The 20524-nt window shown below is 43.3% G+C and overlaps 1 protein-coding gene across 1 annotated transcript in view; it reads left to right on the plus strand.

The window, feature by feature from the left end:
• SGCD (sarcoglycan delta) overlaps window positions 1-20524 on the plus strand; it is a 255517-nt gene that overhangs the window by 176074 nt on the left and 58919 nt on the right. The window contains 1 exon segment of the mRNA XM_030211794.1: window positions 16339-16411. Within this exon segment, the coding sequence (XP_030067654.1) occupies window positions 16339-16411 (73 nt within the window).

Raw genomic sequence — 20524 nt, forward strand, 5'->3', positions numbered from 1 at the left:
CTTAACATTTTATATGTGAAGTCTAAGGGTCTCATGAACTGAGATGTGTTTGCACTGTGGCTTTTTTTCTTTTCCTGTGGGTACATGTACTGTAATAAACTGATTGAAACATAAACTCAGCAGCATGAGTGGAGTACCACATTGGTGGTTGATTAGAAACTGGTGGAGTGATAGGTATTAGAGGCTGGTGGTAAATGGTGCTCACCTTAAAGAAAGAAGGATGATCAGTGGAGCACTTGAGGAACTGAGCCTGAAACCTATCAAGAAATAATGTTGGTTATGTTACAGAGGAGGTTAGTAGGAAAGGTGAGTTCTTTTCTGATCTGTAACAAGATGAATATCCATGAGTGAACAGACAGAATGGGGAGCGATCTAAGAAACTTCAGGCAGTGCTAAAGCACTTGGCAGCTACATTTCAATAAAAAATAAATACAGTTTTGTGTATTTAGAGAACAGAAATTAGAGTGAACTGTATGTGATGGGGTTTAATACTGATGTACACTGAGGAGAGTTTTCCTAGTGGTCACATTCAGGCGTTCTTTTACAAAGGCACGCTGAAAAATGGCTTCTGTACTGTAGGTACAGGTTTGGAGCGCACGCCGATCCATTTTTCAGCGTGCCTGTAAAAAAGCCTGTTTTAAAATTTTTGCCGAAAATGGACGTGCGGCAAAATCAAAATTGCCGCGTGTGCATTTTGGGTCTGAGACCTTACTGCCAGCCAAAATTGAGTTACCGCCCGGCTATCGCTTGACTGTTGCAGTAATTTCATTTTTGGTGCGCATCCAAATACACGCATCCGAAAAATAATTTTTATTTTTGGACGTGCAAATCAGTCACGTGGCAAGTGGCATTCGACGCTTGTAGGTAATTATTGCCCGGTTATCGCGTGAGCCTTTACCACTAGGTCAGTGACTGGCGGTAAGGTCTCAAACTCAAAATGGACGCGAACCAATTTTGATTTTGCCGCATGTCCATGTTTGGCAAAAGTTTTAAAAAGGCATTTTTTGCAGACGCATTGAAAATGGACATGCTCATGCCCAAAAAACACACGCCTACACTACCGAAGGCCATTTTTCAACCCACCTTAGTAAATGGACCCCCTAGTGTGTCTAGCTCTGCATGCCATATAGCTAAAAAGATATAGACAGAGAAGAGCTACCAAGATGGTGAAGGAATGCTCCTAAAACCCTATGAAATGAGACATAAAGACCTATGCATGTATAATCTAGAGGAGGTATGATAGAGACATATACCTCAATGGCAAACCATGTTCTTCATGTGTTTCAGTCACGTTCTAGGACAAGAAGGCATGATAAGAGGCTCAGAAAGGGAATAGACAGAAAAATAATATCAAAAAATATTTTCTCACAGAAAAGGTGGCCTATGTATGGAACAATCTTCCAGTGGAGGTGGTGGAAGCAAAAGCAATGAACAGAATTCAAGAAAGTATGGATGAGAGCAAAAGATCTCTAGTAGTGAAGGAGGGGAGTGAAAGATCAATGGCACTTTAACAGGAATTAAATTCAGCAGACTAGATGAGCCTTGCAGTTCTTATCTGCCACCCTACTGTCATTTTCGATTAATAAGAGCTCTTCCCTCAGTCTAGCCTTCTAGCATCTCATTAGATCCTTCCCCACTATTTCTACCCTTCCATTTTCTGCCCACTAGAACTTCGTGCAGTTTCGTTGAGTTATAATGTATCAATTTCTGCCTTGGCTGACAATGCATACAGAATTGAGATATCTTTCTTCATGGTCACAGTATCAGAACCATGAAAAATGGGATTTCGACGTTGTCATCACAGGCTTTCACGGGAAAGGATTTTTTTGTGGGCCAGTTTGAGTGAAGGTGTTTTATCCAGTCTATGAACCGCACACCTTCTCTGACAACTTGTCTACTTTTCCAAAGCACAAAGACCACACTTGCTGTGTGCAGTATTCCTCTGCCTCGTTTTTAAGCCATGAACAGTTTTCTCCTTCATCACAGCCTGTAAGAGATCAGTGATTCTTTTCGACTTGCATGACGTGCAATGAATGCCATCCTTGAAGGAATAAATATAAAGCCATCAGAGTCTCTGTTTTGTTGATTTCCTGTCTTATTTTTGCCCGCGGGAGGAGAGAAAGAGGCTAGATGAAATGTCATTCTACTCAATGTCTTTCTATTGATCAAAGTCCCTTTGTAGAATTAAAATATCTGTGATGCATATGAGAGTCTGTTCTATGGGTACCTCAACCTGTCTCTAAAAATAACCTTCATTTACACAGCTAGAGTAGGCAAAGGAAGCAAGGCACAGTGAACTTCTTAGCTCTCCCCACCCCAAACTAGAACTGTGGATTCTGCAGGGAGTGTGGCATTTCAGGGAACAGAGGGCAGCTTAGAATTCAGAGTACCCTTTAACACAGTTAGAATTTTCCTCTGGCCGTCTCTGTGCTGTATTACTGCATAGCATGAGAATGTGTTCTGCTGCCTGGGACATAAGACATCCTGCTGGTAATTGTCTTATGAAATCATAGAAGAAAAAATAGCTTTAAGCTATTAAGCCAATGCCATGATGCTACTCAAGAGGGGAAAATGTGATTAGCAGGGTTGCCAGTTGGCTCCAGATTTTGAGGCTAGGTTAGAACATAAGAGTAGTCATATTGGGTTAGACCCATGGTCCATGTAGCCCAGTAGCTTGTTTTTCAAACAGTGGCCAAGCCAGGTCACAGGTTAGTTCAGTCTTTGTTTTACCCAGGGGCATAGCCAGACCTCGCAGTGGGGGGCACATTTTGGTCTGTTGCCTCCCCCCCCCCCCCCCCCACCGCTTCACTGCCCTACCGTTCCCCACCCACTGCCACAGCAAATACCTTGGCTGGCGCAGGTCCCCAACCCCCACCAGCTGAAGCTTTGTCCAGCACCGGTCTCCAGCGCCTCCATGTTGCCTTCCCTGCTCTGTCTTTCCCTCATGTCCTGCACGCTCCTTTTAGTGAAATTGAGAGTTTCACTAAAAGAAACATGCTGGACATGAGGGGAAGATAGGTCAGGGCAGGCAACGCGGCAGTGCCAGAGACCAGCACTGGACAAGGCTTCAGCTGGCGGGGGTTGGGGACCCCCATCAGCAAAACCAGGGGCCCAGGAGAAATTAGGGGGCCCCACGTAGCTATGCCACTGGTTTTACCTGACTGCATGCAGTGACTTGCAGTTCTGATTTCCCTCTGATACATCCTCACTGCCCCTCTGCCCCTGGAATTCACATTCCTTTACTCATACTATTAGCACCCCCTTCCAGTAAGTGAAAGCAATGGACTGGAAAAGAATAGTTTCTTTCACCCATGGGTCACTAAGGGTCATCAGCATATAAGAATTCAGCTGGGTTTGGGGTTTGAACAGATTATGCATTTGTAGCTGCAAGCTTTTCACCAGTACCAACACCCCTGGAGGGGCATAATCGAAAGGGATGCCCAAGTTTTGTTGAGGACGTCCTCGCAAACCGTCCTGATGGAGGGGCGTGGAAACCCATATTATCGAAACAAGATGGACGTCCATCTTTCGTTTCGATAATATGGTCAGGGACGCCCAAATCTTGAAATTTAGGTCGTCCTTAGAGATGGTCGTCCCTAGACTTGGTCGTTTCTGATTTTCAGCGATAATGGAAACCAAGGACGCCCATCTCAGAAACAACCAAATGCAAGCCCTTTGGTCATGAGAGGAGCCACCATTTGTAGTGCACTGGTCCCCCTCACACGCTAGGACACCAACCAGGTACCCTAGGGGGCACTGCAGTGGACTTCATAAAATGCTCCCAGTAACATAGCTCCCTTACCTTGTCTGCTGAGCCCCCCCAAACCCCCCCCTAAAATCCACTACCCACAACTGTACAGCACTACCTTAGACCTTACAGATGAAGGGGGGCACCTTGATGTGGGTACAGTGGGTTGTGGTGGGTTTTGGAGGATTCGCTGTTTCCTCCACAAACGTAACAGGTAGGGAGGGGGATGGGCCTGGGTCTGCCTGCCTGAAGTGCACTGCACCCACTAAAACTGCTCCAGGGACCTGCATACTGTTGTCATGGGCCTGAATATGACATCTGAGGCTGGCAAAAAATATTTTTAAAGATGTTTTTTTAGGGTGGGAGGGGGTTAGTGACCACTGGAGGGGAGTAAGGGGAGGACATCCCTGATTCTCTTCGGTGGTCATCTGGTCATTTCGGCCACCTTTTTGTGCATTGGTCATAAGAAAAACAGGACCAAGTAAAGTTGTCCAAGTGCTCTTCAGGGATGCCCTTTTCTTCCATTATGGGTCAAGGATGTCCATGTGTTAGGCACGTCCAAGTTCCGCCTTCGCTACTCCTCTGATACACCCCCTTGAACTTTGGCTGTCCCTGCGACGGAAAGCAGTTAGGGACGTCCAAAATCGGCTTTCGATTATACCGATTCGGACGACCCTGGGAGAAGGACGCCCATCTTCCGATTTGTGTTGAAAGATGGGTGTCCTTCTCTTTCGAAAATGAGCCTACTGGTGTCATTCTATGTTCCTGCTGGAAATCTTGTAACTTCTGCTGCAGAAGTTTGACAACAGGGATGACCTCGTTAGCATAGCAGGGTTTAAAAAAGGGTAGGACAAGATCCTAAAAGAAAAGACAGTAAACCATTATTAAAATGGATTTGAGAAAATCCACTGCCTATCCTGGGATAAGCAGCATAGTAATCTGTTTCACTATTTTAGGATCTGGCCAGGTACTTGTGACCTGGACTGACCACTGTTGGAAACAGGATCCTGGGCTTGATGGACCTTTTGGTCCAATATGGTAATGTCTGTGTACTTATCGAACTGAATCCATCACTGCTAACGGCACTGTTGTGCTATGATGTGCTCAAGAGCTCAATTGATTGATTTGCAGAATAGCAAATCCACATACATAATCTTTCAACTGAATAAATACCACATGCTCACTGATTTTACTAAAAAAAGAAAGCAAAGACACAGGATGAAAATGATTAATATTAGAAAAAATCCTTAAACACTTTCATTAGCTATGGGCTGAACTATGGCTGTTTTCGTACTGCAAGCCAACTTACCTGCCTCCAGTGATCCATTCACAGAGAAATAATGAAGGTAGATATATATACTATACTCGCTCATACATAAACATATTCTCTCGTGCGTGTTGGCTCCTGGAAAAATATTTCCATGGAATGTAAATCAATGAAAAATAGACTTGGCCAATTTGGTCTCTGTGGCTAAGGGCCTAACCTTGTCAAATGTGTTATTTAGGAAAGATAGGTGCCAAAAAAGATTCCTTTGTATTATGAAGGATCTTGCACAGCCTGTCAGACCACAGTGATTAACACATGGAAGCCGTGGTGAATCATTATAACTGAAGAGTACCTATAAATGGTATTGACTGTGCACTAATACCTGCTTCTCTGTAACAATGCCTCTTAATTCTGTGTTCTTCACAGCTTTGTTAATCTTCCTGTGAGGTAAAGCTGCCAGTCCATATTTCCTGAATGATAGTGAAAATTCACAAATTGACTATAATGTATGCATGGTAATATTTCTATTGCAGACATCTTTCTGCTAATGAGCATGGCTGTAAGTGTTTCATTACATGAGTTGATGAGATATGATGGAGTGTATTTTATATTATCTGATGTACTTGCCATCTGAGTGGAAATCTGAAATTCTGTATTCTGAAAATAAACCTACTCTCCTGAAAGCTAGTATCTGGGTATCTCTCGTTTGCTTTCTTATCTTTTTTTTTTTTTTTTTTAGTTTCCTGTATTGTAGATTTCCTCATAATTCCAGGCATGGTCAAAGTTCCTTCAAGCATTCATCAAATATGACCAGGTGCCATTTCTTGAAGTGAGCACAAATGTGTATTTCAATCTGATACTTCTAGAAAACAATGAAAAGAGACATTGGGCCTGATTTTCAAAACAAAACTGAGCTCCTGTTTTCACCACACTTAGGGGCATAAGTTTTCAGCTAAAAAATCATCTTAGTTTAGGAGCTTAAAAATTGTGCATATAAATTTAGGTCTTCAATTAGTAGGAAGACCTTGAGTGGAGATTAAGAATAAGTTATCCATATTTAGGACCATTCCCTGAAGCAGTATGCGAAACATGGCCTATGTCAGCAGATGGTCTGAAATCAGTAAGATAAGTGCACTAGTTGCATATTAAAATTTACATTTTTAAAGTTATGTTTTTTGTAAGATAATTAAAGAGATTAAAAAGGATTTGAAAAAAAAATAAAATAATCATGACTGCAATTTGATGGAACCAGTGATGAGCAGAAGTGAGCCATAAGTGTATGGCTCATGTGAAACAAGTCACTGTTGATGGTTCTTTTGCAGTTAAATTTAGTTTTTTTTTGTGCATGGGTGTAGGGATTATATTTCACTATAAATTTAGGTCTGCCATTCATTTGCCAGGTTATATGAGCTTAATTTATAAGCCTAGGGCAGTGTTTCCCAAGTCCAGTCCTGGAGTACCCCTTGCCAGTCAGGTTTTCAGGATATCCATAATGAATATGCTTGAACTTGATTTGCATACACTGCCGCCATTATATGCAAATCTCTTTCATGCATATTCATTGTGGATATCCTGAAAATCTGACTAGCAAAAGGTTCTCCAGGACCGGACATGGGAAACACTGGCCCATATATCTATATAATTATCAACTTGGACTACTCTTAGGATATTTTACCACTGACTCACGCTGTTTTAGTACAGCTCCCATTTTTTTTATTTATGTATCGCAGGGCTTTGATATACTGCAGATTGAGCCTGTGCAGGCAGCCAAGTGGTTTACAACAATAAAAACAATACTAATGAGCAGCTAATGTTGGGGGTGGGAGGGGGAAGACAAAAGATGGGGGACAGGAGGGGGGAAAGGAGACAAAGGAAATAAGAGTGAAGGGGAAAAGTAAATAGACTTGGAAGGGGTTACATGGAAGAGGAATCAAAGGCTGAGGTGAAAAAGAAGGTTCTAAGCAGGGCTTTGAAGGCTTGCCAAGACATAGGGGTTCTGAGAGAGGAAGGGACATGGAGCTCCAAAGCCTGAGACCAAGGAAGCTGAATTCGGACTCTCAAGTGGAGGACAGTCGCAAAACTGAAGGAGAGGGAAAACAAAGATTGTCAGAAGCAGAGTGAAGGGCACATGCAGAGAAGTAAGAGATCAAGAGTCTAAGCAAACGGGAGAGTAGTATTTGAAAACCAACCGGAGCAATTGATAATGGATACGTGAAGAAACTGGAAGCCAGTGTTCAAAATGAAAAAGGGGTGTAACATGGTCAAAACGATGGGTCTGATGAACTAATTTGACAGCTGTGAACTGGATCAGTTACAAATGTTTAATAGAATAAAGTGGGAGACCAGCATACAGAGAATTACAGTAGTCGTTGCAGGAGATTACTTAAGCCAGGATAAGGGTGTGGCTAGAGGATGAAGAAAGGAAGGGGTGAACGGATCTGATAGAAGGCGCAATGAACTACTGAATCAATCTGAGGTTTGAAAGGGAGGGTGGACTCAAGACCACCCTTAGAATTTTAACAGACGGACTGAAAGAAACGGGCTTGTTAACCATGAGGGGGGAGGGAAGAGTGGGCATGGGGGGGGGGTTGGAAAACAAAATGGCCTCACACTTAGAGGGACTGAGCAACAGATCAACTTCTTTCAGCCAAGAGGAGATGGCATTCAGAGTTACAGTGGATCTCAAGTAGATACCTTCAACTGTTGCATTATCATATTTTCTTTCTTTACCCCACCCCCCACCCCTACCCCAACTCTAACTCTCATTTTCATAAAAGCTGTCTTGCCACCTCAATACTATAAAAAGTGATTCCAACAGAGAGGCCAACTTACTTTATAACAGTAATACAATACAGTGAATTTAATAAACTGAAACATAACCCTGGGGAGGATGGCTTCAGTCCTCAGTCTCATGGTGCTGGCATTATACATGCACTCCATTGTTCCCATGAACACAATACACTGCCTTCAGTCGCCTATCCTGTTCAATATTCCCTTTCTCCCCCCACTATCTGAAACCTTCTGCCTAGCAAAGAGATCTTATTGAGTGAATCTTTACAGCATTTCAGAACCTCTTCCATGGAGCCCGTCTCATGCTTTATAACTTCCTGATGGATTGCAAGGAATTAAGTTATTGGGCAGAGAACCATCTAATAGAAACACATTGATGAAATCATTTTTGAGAGACATTAAATGGAACTTAAAATAAGGCTGGAATGGTTTTATGGATTTTTCACTCAAACTGTTTATGAACATTTATCGTCAGTAAATTACAAAGTGTCAAAGGGGGAATCGGTGGTATAGTTTTAATAGCAAAGTGTCTCTGGAATAAAAATAAAAATAATTTATTACCTGAGGGACCCTAATTTACATGTGTGTATCTATCTATCTATACAGAGAGAGAGAGAGAGAGAGAAAGAGAGAGAGAATATCTATCTGCTCTATCCCTATATATGGTAAATAAATCCTAATAATAAATAAATAAATAATAAATATAGATGACAATTCCCAAGGTGAACTGCATAGGAAATGCAAGAGTTATTACTGATGCTACCATGAATGTATAAAAGATAGAAGTAATATTCATATTTACTCCATAAACATTGTCCCTTTGTGCCTGAAACTGCAAGTTTGAGTTTGGAATATACTGGCTGTCCTGGACTGTTTCATTGACTGTGAGAAGCAAAGTGAGGTGAGAGGATAAAAGTGCCAGTCGGCCTCCTAGTTTTACTAATTGCAGTCCCGTCCTTCAATTACAGTAGTCTATAAAAAGTATATATATAACACCCCCTTGTTGTAGTACAGCTAGGCTGCAGCCTAGTATAAGCCTGGAATTTTGGAAACAGGGCACACACTCTTATTTTTTTGCAGAGGGATCAGAGCCAGGACTTGAATTTACCCTAGGAGGAGACTGAGCAAGCGGCATCAAACTTTAAATTTGCAGTCCACTCAATAATCCAGACCACATAAAGTTTCTTTTTATGAACCAAATATTTACTGTTCCTTTACTTAGGGACCCTTTTACTAAGCGGCGGTAAGCCCAACGTGGGCTTACCGCTTGCTATAACGGAAGTAACACCAGGCTACTGCAGCCCAGCATTACTTACCACCTCTACCATTCCGTCATTTCCAGTACTACAAAAATGTATTTATTTTTGTAGAGCCGGAATGTACCCAGCAGTAATCGGGCAGTGCCGCACGCTGCCCAGTTACCGCTGGGTTAACATGGGAGCCCTTACGGTCACCTCAGTGGGTGGCGATAAGGGCTCCCCCCCCCCCCCCGAAATGGCCACGCAGCAAGTGCTTACTTGCCGCCCGGCCATTTCCTACAGGAAAGTGAGACCTTCCCTTTTAACAGCTGTGGTAAAAGGGGGCCTCAGCATGCATGTAAAACACACGCCAGTGCCGGCCCCCTTTTGCCGCAGCTTGGTAAAAGGGGCCTTCAATAAGGCAACAGAGAAATGTGTTTGCAAATCATGTGGCCAGCTACATAGAGTCCTATCTCCTCTCCTCTAGCAGCAGAAAAAATATCTACTGTTACTCCTAATTCCTCTTAGGTGTTCAGACCAGCTCATCGGGTTTATGAGGTTCCTGCTAAACAGTGCAGAGTATTCAGCACCAGATAAGCAGGCCGAATTTGGCCCGGTATAGCTTTGGCCGGTTTGAACTTGACTGGCCAGTGCTGAAAATCGGCTTGGCCGGTTAAGTTCAAACTAGCCAAAAATAAACTGGATATTCAGTGCCAGTCAAAAATATCCAGGCTCAGCACTGACCGTGGGAGGCAGCCCGGCTACTGCCTACGGTCTGAATATCAGCCCTTTACAGGCTTGTTGGCATCTGTGGCTGTATAGTGACAGTGTTATCAGTCCTTATCAAATTATTATCCCTTCTGCCCTAGGTGGACCCTTGCCCCTTAAGATTTGGAATGGGCACCTGGTTGATATAGCAGGACCTTATATTGACTCCTCCTCCTCTCTCTGGACTTTTTAGGGGTGTAGAGGTTCCCAAAAACTCTATACTCCACAAGCCAGCAATTTCTCAGCTCTGTTACTTGTCCCTGATCCATAAATTCTCGCTCTATAAGCAAAAGCTTCTTTAGTGCCAAACTGTGAGTGTATAGCAGGCTGATTCTTCATTCAGATTACTGCTGCAGGCATTGGCAAGGAGGGATCTCCCTGTGGACTGTGGGTCAGAGCGTTTCCTGCCCAGTTAAACCATTTTGAATATCAACCCCAATGTTTCTAAAATGGCCAACATAACCGTTTGTGTTTCAGCACATAAATGTCTTATGTTGCCATTTCATAATATAGATGTTCATATGCTGCCCCAAAGATGTTTATGTTCCTGAGTTGCCCTGCTGATATTTTAGACATCTATTTTTCTAAAATAGATGTTCAGGCTGCATGTCACCAGCACATGAATGTCCATGTCACCATGTAGTTAGAACAGGCTCTATGTTGGCAAATACTAGCAGTAAGTCAGATGTCCCGACTCCGATGTCCAAATTCTGATTTGGTTGTCCATTCTAAAATGTCATTCCATATGAAAAGAGCATGAAATTTATTTATTTTAAGTATTTATATAGATAGTCTGCTCAGGGCTGTGTCATCTATCTATCTATCTATCTATCTATCAGTTGTATCACATAATGTGTCATCCCCTTGTGATATATACTGAATTATTCAAAGCATTAAAAGAACTGGCACAAGACCTGATTTTACATAAAGGTTTATGTAGGAGGTTGGTTCACTGAGATGGAAATAATTTCTCATATATCCACTAGGTCTCCACCTCCAATAGTAATGTTTTTTTTTAATAGATGAACTGAGCCTTCCCAACATGTCTTATTTTGTAAGGAGACCAAGGCAGGATTAAAACCTAAGCAAACTAAGCACTGTGGGACCCTTTTACTAAGGCACTTAGAGGGGCATAATCGAACGGGGACGACCATCTCTAAGGGCGCCCATCTCCGAGGACGTCCCTGTGAAGGGGTGGGGTATCCCGTATTATCGAAACAAGATGGGCGTCCATCTTTTGTTTCAATAATACAGTCAGGGATGCCCAAATCTCAACATTTAGGTCGACCTAAGAGATGGTTGACCTAAATGTTGAGATGGTCGACTTTAGAGATGGGCGACCTTGGTTTTCACCGATATTGGAAACCGAGGACGCCCATCTCAAAAACGAATAAATCCAAGGCATTTGGTCGTGGGAGGAGTCAGCATTCGTAGTGCACTGGTCCCTCTGACATGCCAGGACACCAACCGGGCACCCTAGGGGGCACTGCAGTGGACTTCAGAAATTGCTCCCAGATGCATAGCTCCCTTACCTTGGGTGCTGAGCCCCCCCAAAACCCACTCCCCAAAACTGTACTCCCCCTTAGGGATGAAGGGGGGCACCTACATATGGGTTTTGGAGGGATCACATTTACCACCACAAGTGTAACAGGTAGGGGGGGATGAGCCTGGGTCCACCTGCCTGAAGTGCACTGCACCCACTAAAAACTGCTCCAGGGACCTGCATACTGCTGTGATAGAGCTGGGTATAACATTTGAGGCTGGCAAAAAATGTTTTTAACTTTTTTTTAGGGTGGGAGGGTGTTAGTGACCACTGGGGGAGTAAGGGGAGGTCATTCCCAATTCCCTCCCTCCCCCCCCCCCCCCGTGAACTTTGGTCGCCCCTGCAACGGAAAGCAGTTGAGGACGCCCCAAATCGGCTTTTGATTATGCCGATTTGGGCGACCCTGAGAGAAGGACGCCCATCTCCCGATTTGTGTCGGAAGATGGGCGCCCTTCACTTTCGAAAATGCCCCTAATAAGCACCTACGTATATACAACGCGTGTCAAATTAGAACTATTGCCCGGCTACCGTGTGCCCCGGGCAGTAATTCTAATTTTGATGCGCGTCCAAAACGCAAGGCAGAAAACAATTTGTATTTTCTACTGCATGGCGCTAACCAGGCACTAATCAGCAGTGTACATGCCCTGACGATTACTGCCCGGTTAATGTGTGAGACCTTACCACTAAGTCAATTGGTGGCGGTAAAGTCTCAGGTCCAAAATGGACGCACGCTGATTTTTATTTTGCCATATGTCCATTTTCTGCCCAAAAAAGGCCTTTTTTGCAGGCGCCCTGAAAATTGGTCCTGTGCGTAACCAATACACGCACCTACACCAGCTCAGGCCATTTTTCGGCATGCCTTAGTAAAAGGGCCCATTTGTTAGGGCCCAGCCCCCCGATATTCAGCACTATTTAACCAGTCAGGTTTAGCCAGCTAACCGATAATATTCAGCAGCACATAGCCGGTTATCTCCCACAAAATATCCCGGTCAGCGGCTAGCCACTAACCTGCTAAATCGAGTGACATAGCTGGTTAGACGTGAATAATTGCAGTAGTCGATGCAGGATATTCAGCATTTAATAGCAGGCCTATGCTTGACACTAAAAGTTAACCAGTTAGAACTCAATATCAGCATAGCCAGTTAACTTCTTAGTGGCCAAAATAAACCGGATATTCAATGTCGATTGCTGGATACAGCCCGGCATTGAATATCCAGGTTTAACGCTGGTGGTGGACAGCAAACATGCTGCCTGCTGCCAGCTAAATATCGGGCCCCAAATGCTTATTTATTTATTTATCCCATTTATATTCTACTTTATCTATGTAATCAAAGCAGGTTATAATAAAACATTTATAGAATTAAAACAATACATATATATAACAAGCAAATCAAAACAGTCATTCTACTCTATTGTAAAAACAATAGTTCTAATGCTGCACAAAGTAACACCTCTTAATCTGCCAAATTATATTCATTATCATCATTGTTGAAATGCTTGGTGATGATGATTAGGAAGTGCCAACTCAGATGTGCTAATTCTCAGTGACTCCCCAGGCAGATTTCTGCTTTTGTAAATCAGCTATTGGCAGAAAGAAGAGCCATTGCCACCTTCTGATATCTATTTGTTCTACTCACCCCCCTGTGCATTGTCTTCCAGTTGGCAGAAGGAGTTGGTGAGCAGTGCTTCCCACCTGCTGCTTCTTCCTCCTTCTTTTTTGAGGGAATTGAAATATATGTTTATATTATGAAGGAGGCAATGTGTTTATTTGCCAAGAGTCCACCAAGGGGTCAGTCAGCAGAGGGTAGGTGACATTGATCAATCTTTTTGAGAGCCTATTCATGGTGGATTACAGCTCTGCCAAGGCCAGTGGCTCTGGGGACTGTTCAGAGGGAGCCCATCGAGGGGTTAGTCCTTCCATCTACCACCAATCCAGTTGACTTCCCTTGTTTGATGCTAGACTTGGGGCTGGCACTTATTTACAGATATTCAATGGAGCAGAACTTCCTTGGTATTTCAAATTGCCAGGCAAGCTGAGGGCTCCTCCACAGGGATCAATGTGTACATTGTTGGAGTCACAACATCATTTCATGAGGCAGGTGTAATTTCAATCAAACTCCAGAAGAGAGCACTCACTAAAGAAACAATGATCTGACTGACATGCCATTGTATGCCCTCATCGTTGACTTGGGCATGTACGGCAACCCACCTGCAGCTGGTATTCAATTGAGCATTCCCACTCTATTAGCTATAATTAGAAGCATTAAATACACACCTGCAGTATACGGTTCTGCTGTTCCACCCTCTTCCAATTACCACAATAATTTCCATTGGATTAGTCAGGTGGGTGCACTGAGCAACGTTAGCTAATTTCATTGGAAAGCTAATAACCAGTCTAATTATCTGGAATAAACATAGCCTCAAATTGTTTGGAATTGTGTACAGTGAAGTCTAATCAGATACTGATGACCTTCAAGGATGGTGTGCCTTGGCAGCTTATGACAACTTGTAAATGATAAACAGTTCTGGAAAATGTCACTATTAGGCAAAGAATCTGTCCCAATACTAGACGATATAGACCTGAAACTGTGTTTTTTTTTTTCATCCTGCGAATATAGTTTTGAAAGTTTACCTTTAGTCAAATTTTTTGTTATTCAAAAAAGTGTTTCCATGGAAGTCCATACCTTATTATGTTTACAGAGACCTTCGGCTCAATATTCAAATGATTTATCCTTCTATCTGAGTATTATGCTCCTAAATTGGCCTCATTAGACATTTACTAGGAGCCTAAAAAAGTGGGTGGTACCTGGGGAGATTTAGGGAGCAGAAAAAAAAAGTTAGGAGCTTAGCACTGATTTTCAGTTCAAGGCGTATAAATTAGGTTCATAAATCTAGGCAAATGACTGGCAGGCGTGAATGCATAAGCATAACTTTTAACCAGTCAATACTCAGCTGGTGGCAGACAGCATTTTTTTAAATGCTGACCACCATGGGCAGAATAATCCCTGGATATCCAGTGTCTGGTCATGTTTGGGCACTGAATATCTGATACTAATTGCAGTTGTGCTGAATATTGGCCAGGATCCACATAAGGGTTTCAAGTCAGGTCCTGACCCCAGCCATGATTTCCATTGCCCCTACCACCCTCCAGATAGGGTTACCATATTTTGTCCTCTCAAAAAGAGGACACATGTCCTGTCCCACCCACGCTCCGTCCCCTGTCACATATTCTCCTCCCCTGCCCCCCCCCCCCCGTCACCTCCCCTCCGCTCCCCTTACTTACTATCTACTGCCCTGGTGGTCTAGTGATCTCTTCGGGGCAGAAAAGAGCCCCCTCTTTCCTGCCTGGATCTCTGTCCTTGCCCTGCATCCTGTTGCTGTGACAGTCTCAGGATTCAAAATGGCCGCCGAGAGTTGAAGTCTCATGAAGCCGCTTCAACACTCAGCGGCCATTTTGAATCCTGAGACCATCACAGCAACAGGATGAAGGGCAAGGGCAGCGCTCCGGGCAGGAAAGAGGGGGCTCTTTCCTGCCCCGAAGAGATCACTAGACCACCAGGGCAGTAGATAGTAAGGGAAGGGGAGGCTAGGATAGGCCCGTCCGCCCGTTTGTCCAGAAATCCGGACAAACAGGCGGACTGGCAAAACCCGTCCGGACATGTCCGTTTAAATCAGGACATATGGTAACCCTACCTCCAGAACAGTTAACCCCCCCCCCCCTTTTGATCGTCCCTCCCACCCCCCAGAACTTCATAATCCTCCCACCCACCTCCAAGCAAGCCTAAGCCACACTCATAGGCCCCCTCCTCAGGCCTATCTTGAATCTTCCTAGTGGTCTGTGGGGGGGGGGGGGGGGCACACAGGCAAAAGTGATTACCACTTGCTCCTGCCTGGTGTGGCTCAGTCTTCAAAATGGCTGTTGCTATCTCTAGCATCAGCCTTGTAGTACTACTGAATCTTCTCCTGCCCAGTTAAATCACTTTAAATTAAGATGGATTTTCAGCCGAAAACTTAGGCTCCTATGTTTGGCTGAAAATATGGCTCAAATGTAGGATCCCAGCTTTTTTTGACTATTGAGCCTTTTTTTCATTGGGAAAGAAAAGGGCCATTGTGAAAGGGGCATTTGCTGAGGGCACAAAGCCATTAGAGAGAGGGGAAAAAAAATGACTCAAGTGTAAGTATGAGCTGGCAGGGGCTGAATAACCACAAAGGCGGGACATGCCCCCCCCCCCCCCCCCGGCATTGAATATCTAGGAATAACGCCGGCATCAGCTTTAAAAAATGCTGACCACTACCAGCTAAATATCTGCCCCTAAGGTTTTAAAAAAGATTTTTTTTAAATGCTTTATAAACCTAAACCTTGAAACCAAAAGGTCAGTTATAATGGAATATTGTTTGCTGAACAGATGTGCCAAATGAATTGGCTTGTAGTATAGCAAAGTAAAATGTGTTTAGCACTACCAATGAGCTGTATAATACAAGAGCTGTTTTAAGGAGAGGCATGTGACAACAGAAACATATATTTTTGTTTGTGTTGGGGTTTATTTATTCCATGACTCCCCAGATTTATGTTGTGTAAGTAGTTCAGCCTCTTTTTTTTCAAACACAGTTTAAACATCGTGCGTAAAAAAAAATTCAGTCCTCCTGGCAGCCTGAAGAATGTATATAAGTATTGCCCAGGAGAGATCTAGCTTAAAAGATATGACATTTTATCAATCAACTATTGATTGTTTTAGTGAGGATGGATGGTTGGCTTTTTTTCTTTAAAACATATCACCCTGTGCCCACTTGTTCATTCTATTCTCTGTAAAAGACAACACCCCTCCCTCCCTCCCTCACCCCACCCCCACCACACAGAAAAATCATCAAGCAAGGAACTGTGTGAAACTATGTTTTTATATTAAGATTTTCCAGATGTGTTCTGGACTTTACCATTCTCGTCTGATGCTTCTGACATTTGTGTTCTGTCTGTTTGTTGTTCCAGGTGCAGAGGGCACGGTGTTCCCTAAATCTATAGAAACTCCCCATGTCAGGGCAGACCCCTTCAAGGAACTAAGGTAAATGAAGTGATCGCCTTTTCAGCAGTACAACTCCTTGGAAACTTATTGGACCTCCTAAATCATTCTAGTTCTGATGGTAGCACTTAAAAATGAACCAGTGAATTGAAGAACCGATGGTGTCAGTTTTCAAAGGGTTTAGCCTCCTACCTTAAATGCCCTTGTACTAAACTGCGCTAAGCACATGCTTAACGTGGGGGGGAAACGCTTATTATAATTTGCCTGCCAGTGCACGCTAATCATGTGCTATTTTTTTGTTATATTTCAGGAGGGGGTGTGTCACGGGTGGGGAATAAGCATGAAAGGGTTATCCAGCTAGCGCATTCGCATTAGCACACCCTCACTGGGTAATGCAGACTTATTTATTTATTTATCACACAGTTTCTAGACCGCACTAGCTCATATTCTAGGCAGCTTACAGTATAAAAGCGTTCATAAAGTAACGCAAATTCAATACAAAAACGTAATTCTAAGCTAACATTAATCCTACAGCATAAATATAACCCATTCCAGTTGCTTATTCAGGGGCCCTTTTACTAAGGCGTGCCAAAAAATGGCCTGCGCTGTGTAGGCGCGTGCATTGGACGTGCACAGGTCCATTTTTCAGCGCACCTGCCAAAAAGACCTTTTTTTCCAAAAATGGACGTGCGGCAAAATAAAAATCAGCTTGCATCCATTTTGGGCTTCAGACCTTACTGCCACCTATTGACTAAGTGGTAAGGTCTCACGGGTTAACCAGGCAGTAATCGTCAGTGTACATACACTGCCAATTACTGCCCAGTTAGCATCACACAGTAGAAAATATAAATTATTTTCTGCTGCATGGTTTGGACGTGTATAAAAATTAGAATTACCACCCAGTGCACACGGTAGCCGGGCGGTAGTTCTAATTTGATACGCATTGAACACACATAGGCGCCTACGCATCTTAGTAAAAGGACCCCTCAATTAAAAGCCTTAGTAAACAGATATGCTTTCAAGCATTTACAAAAAGCATTTAGGGCCAGATTCTATATAAAGGTGCTTTAAAAAATCCACGCAGTAAACATTTCCAGCTTAGCGTATTCTATAAGCGGCACCTAGATTTAAGCACGGTACATAAAATATGCTTAGTTGGTATACCAGTGCCTAAAACTACATGTCTCCATTTACACCAGTGAACGTGTAGCGTAAATCCCTGCGCAAAGATTTACATGCACTGGGCTATATTCTATAACTACGTGCGTACATTTTGGAACACCCACAAAATGCCCATTTCCCCACCCATAACCACACCCCTTTTGAACTGCGTGCATTAGAATGTAGGTGCAGTTCATTACAGAATACGCTTAACGAGTTGTGCGTGTAAATTCTAATTATTGCCAATGAGTGCTCATTATTGCTTGTTAGGTTCTGTTCTCAACATTGATTAGCTTGTTAAGCCAATTAAGTTATGTACGTTGCTATGGAATGCGCTTAGATTTCAGCGCGGAATGCTAGGCGTGCTATATAGAATCCAGCAGTTAGTGCCTCCTAAATAGGAGGTGGTAAGTGCTCCTGCATTAATATTTTTGCAAATCTCACACACTAATGGAAAAATTAGCACGGGACCTGGAAAGCGAAAAAAAAGCCCTATTTTTGGACTACGTTAGAAATGGGCTTAGCGCATGGGAAAGTTCCACATTAAAACATGCTAAACCCATTTCTTTAATGCATTTTAGTAAAAGGGCTCCTTAAGAAGTTAGGAGCCTAAATCTTCCCTTTGAAATTTGATTACCACAGGGCATCTAAGTTTAAGCTCCTGATTTCACTGGATACCTAAATTTAAGATTCTTAAAAATCTAGTAGCTATAGAGCAGGGGTTCTCAACCCAGTCCCCGGAATACACCCAGCCAATCAGGTTTTCAGGATACCCTCAATGAATATGAATGGGATAGATTTGTATGCAAATTAATCTCATTCATGTTCATTGTGGGTATCCTAAAAATCTGACTGGCTGAGTGAGAAAAGAGTTAGGTGCAAAGCTACCATTAAGACATGTTATTTTACAGTTAACCCCAGTTATTAGTAACCAGCTGCCCAATATTCAAAAAGATTTAACCAGGGAGCAGAGGCTCCTTCCCAACTAAATCACTTGTGGCTGCCTAACCACTTAACCAGACAGTGCGGCTTATTATCATCATTAACTGGCCCTGTACTGTCCAAATAGTGCCAGGATGGTCTGTGGGTAGAGCATGAGAGGAGCAGGTACTTAACCGGTTAGCAGCTAATTGGTTAAGTAAGTGGCTAAATTTAGGACAGCAAAAAAGCTGCCCTAAACTTTATCCGCTGAGTTAATCAGGCACCAATCTGAATATCAGCCGGTACCCGATTAACTTCTGGGTCAGCGTACACACCTGTACCAAGATGGAGCATTGTCAGAAGGCAGTCCTGGAATCCATCCAGGTAGTAACCATATTCAGTCTGTTACCCAGATAACTTAGGACAGTTATAAGGACCTAACAATCATTTCTCTTGTTGCAAGTTAAGCTTCTTTTTTCAGACAGTAGGAGGCAAAGGGGAGAATGCAAGGATGCAACTTTAATACTTCAGCTCACAGCAATGAGAAATAGGACTTCCAGGGTCAAATGCCAGCAAGTTTATGTTTATCATCAAGCTTGATATAACACTTTTTCTAAGCATAGGTCAAAGCGGTTTACAAAGTATAAACAATAAAGAGAAAAAGAAAAGAACTCTGTTTAAGACAGAAAAGAGACCATTCAACCAAGAGCAGCAATCATACAATAGAACAAAGCAAGGTCCTGAGTCCAAGCCTGCCAGAGAGGACCACAGCCTACCACTAAAGGCTCCTGAAGAGGAATACCAAAAGAAAGGCCAAATAAGTGGGTTTTCAGCAGTGCTTTAAAGTGAGGGAAAAAGAGTTCTAACCTCAAAGCAGAGGGGAGGTCATTCCATAATTTGTGGGCCTTAAAGAAAAAACCTATCCATCTTGTAGATTCATAATGGGCCTGCTTTGAGGAAGGGAGAACAAGCTGGTTAGAACCGAGGGAGTGACGAGAACGGGCTTTACATAAAAAGCAAGCAGCAGTATTCTGAAGACTTTGCAACCGTCAGGACTGGTGAATTGTTAACCTGTGATAGACAACATTGCAGTAATCCAAAAGAGAAACAACAAGTGCATGAACCAATGTGTAAAGTAGTGAGAACTGTTTATTTATTTCTATAATTTGATTTTAACTACCCTTCAAGCTAAAAATCACAGTGTTGGCTTTAAGGAGTAGCAAACAGGGTAATTGCCCTGAGTTCCCATGCTATAGGGTGGCCCCCAAGCCTGCCTCACGCTGAGAAAGGCATAGCCAACAGGTGGGCTTTGAGACCCACTCCTCCATTTCTGTCCTGGGCCCTGAAATCACATCAAGAAAAACATTAACAATTTAAAAAAATATAAAACAACAGGCAACCAAAATAGGCTAATTAAAATAAAAATCACAGTACAACCACAGTTGATGCCCCTCATTATAAAGCAATACAGATCGTTAATTTTGACTGATGACTCATTAGCTGAACAAAGGCATGAATGTTGCTGTGTAAGTGATTAGTAATAGTCTTATGTGTGCATTTGTCATTTGAAAATCTTTCTCTCCCATGATCCAGAGATGTAAATACTTTTAATTTGCTTGAAAATATAGTTGAACATCACAAACTCTCTCCAGTTGTCCCCAAAGGTTAGTGGTACTACATATTGGTAACTATAATGAGAAGGCATTTCATTATGTTGGGACTTTCATGGCCCCAGCCTTAAAATAGAAGCTGAGACCTCTAGTGGCAGTCTCGTGATGCTAGTGCTGGTATTACAAGACTACCTCTAGAGGTAATGCTGGCAGTTTTGAGACCAGAGCTTCAAGGGGCAGGAGTGAATGGGCATCGCTCCTGCCCAGTGCTGTAGCGAGGGCGGCTGACACCCGGGGCGGGTCACCGCTGCGCACCCCCCCCTCCCCGGGTGCAGCACAGCGCCCCCCTCGGCGCGCACCCTCCCCCCCGGAGCGCATTGTTACTTACTTTAGAAGCGAGGGGCGGGCGGGAGGGCCGATCCGCCCCCAAGTCCACGTCACTGGGAGCTGCGTCGGCTCCATT

The sequence above is a fragment of the Microcaecilia unicolor genome, chromosome 8, assembly GCF_901765095.1.
Source record: "Microcaecilia unicolor chromosome 8, aMicUni1.1, whole genome shotgun sequence".
Taxonomy (NCBI): domain Eukaryota; kingdom Metazoa; phylum Chordata; class Amphibia; order Gymnophiona; family Siphonopidae; genus Microcaecilia; species Microcaecilia unicolor.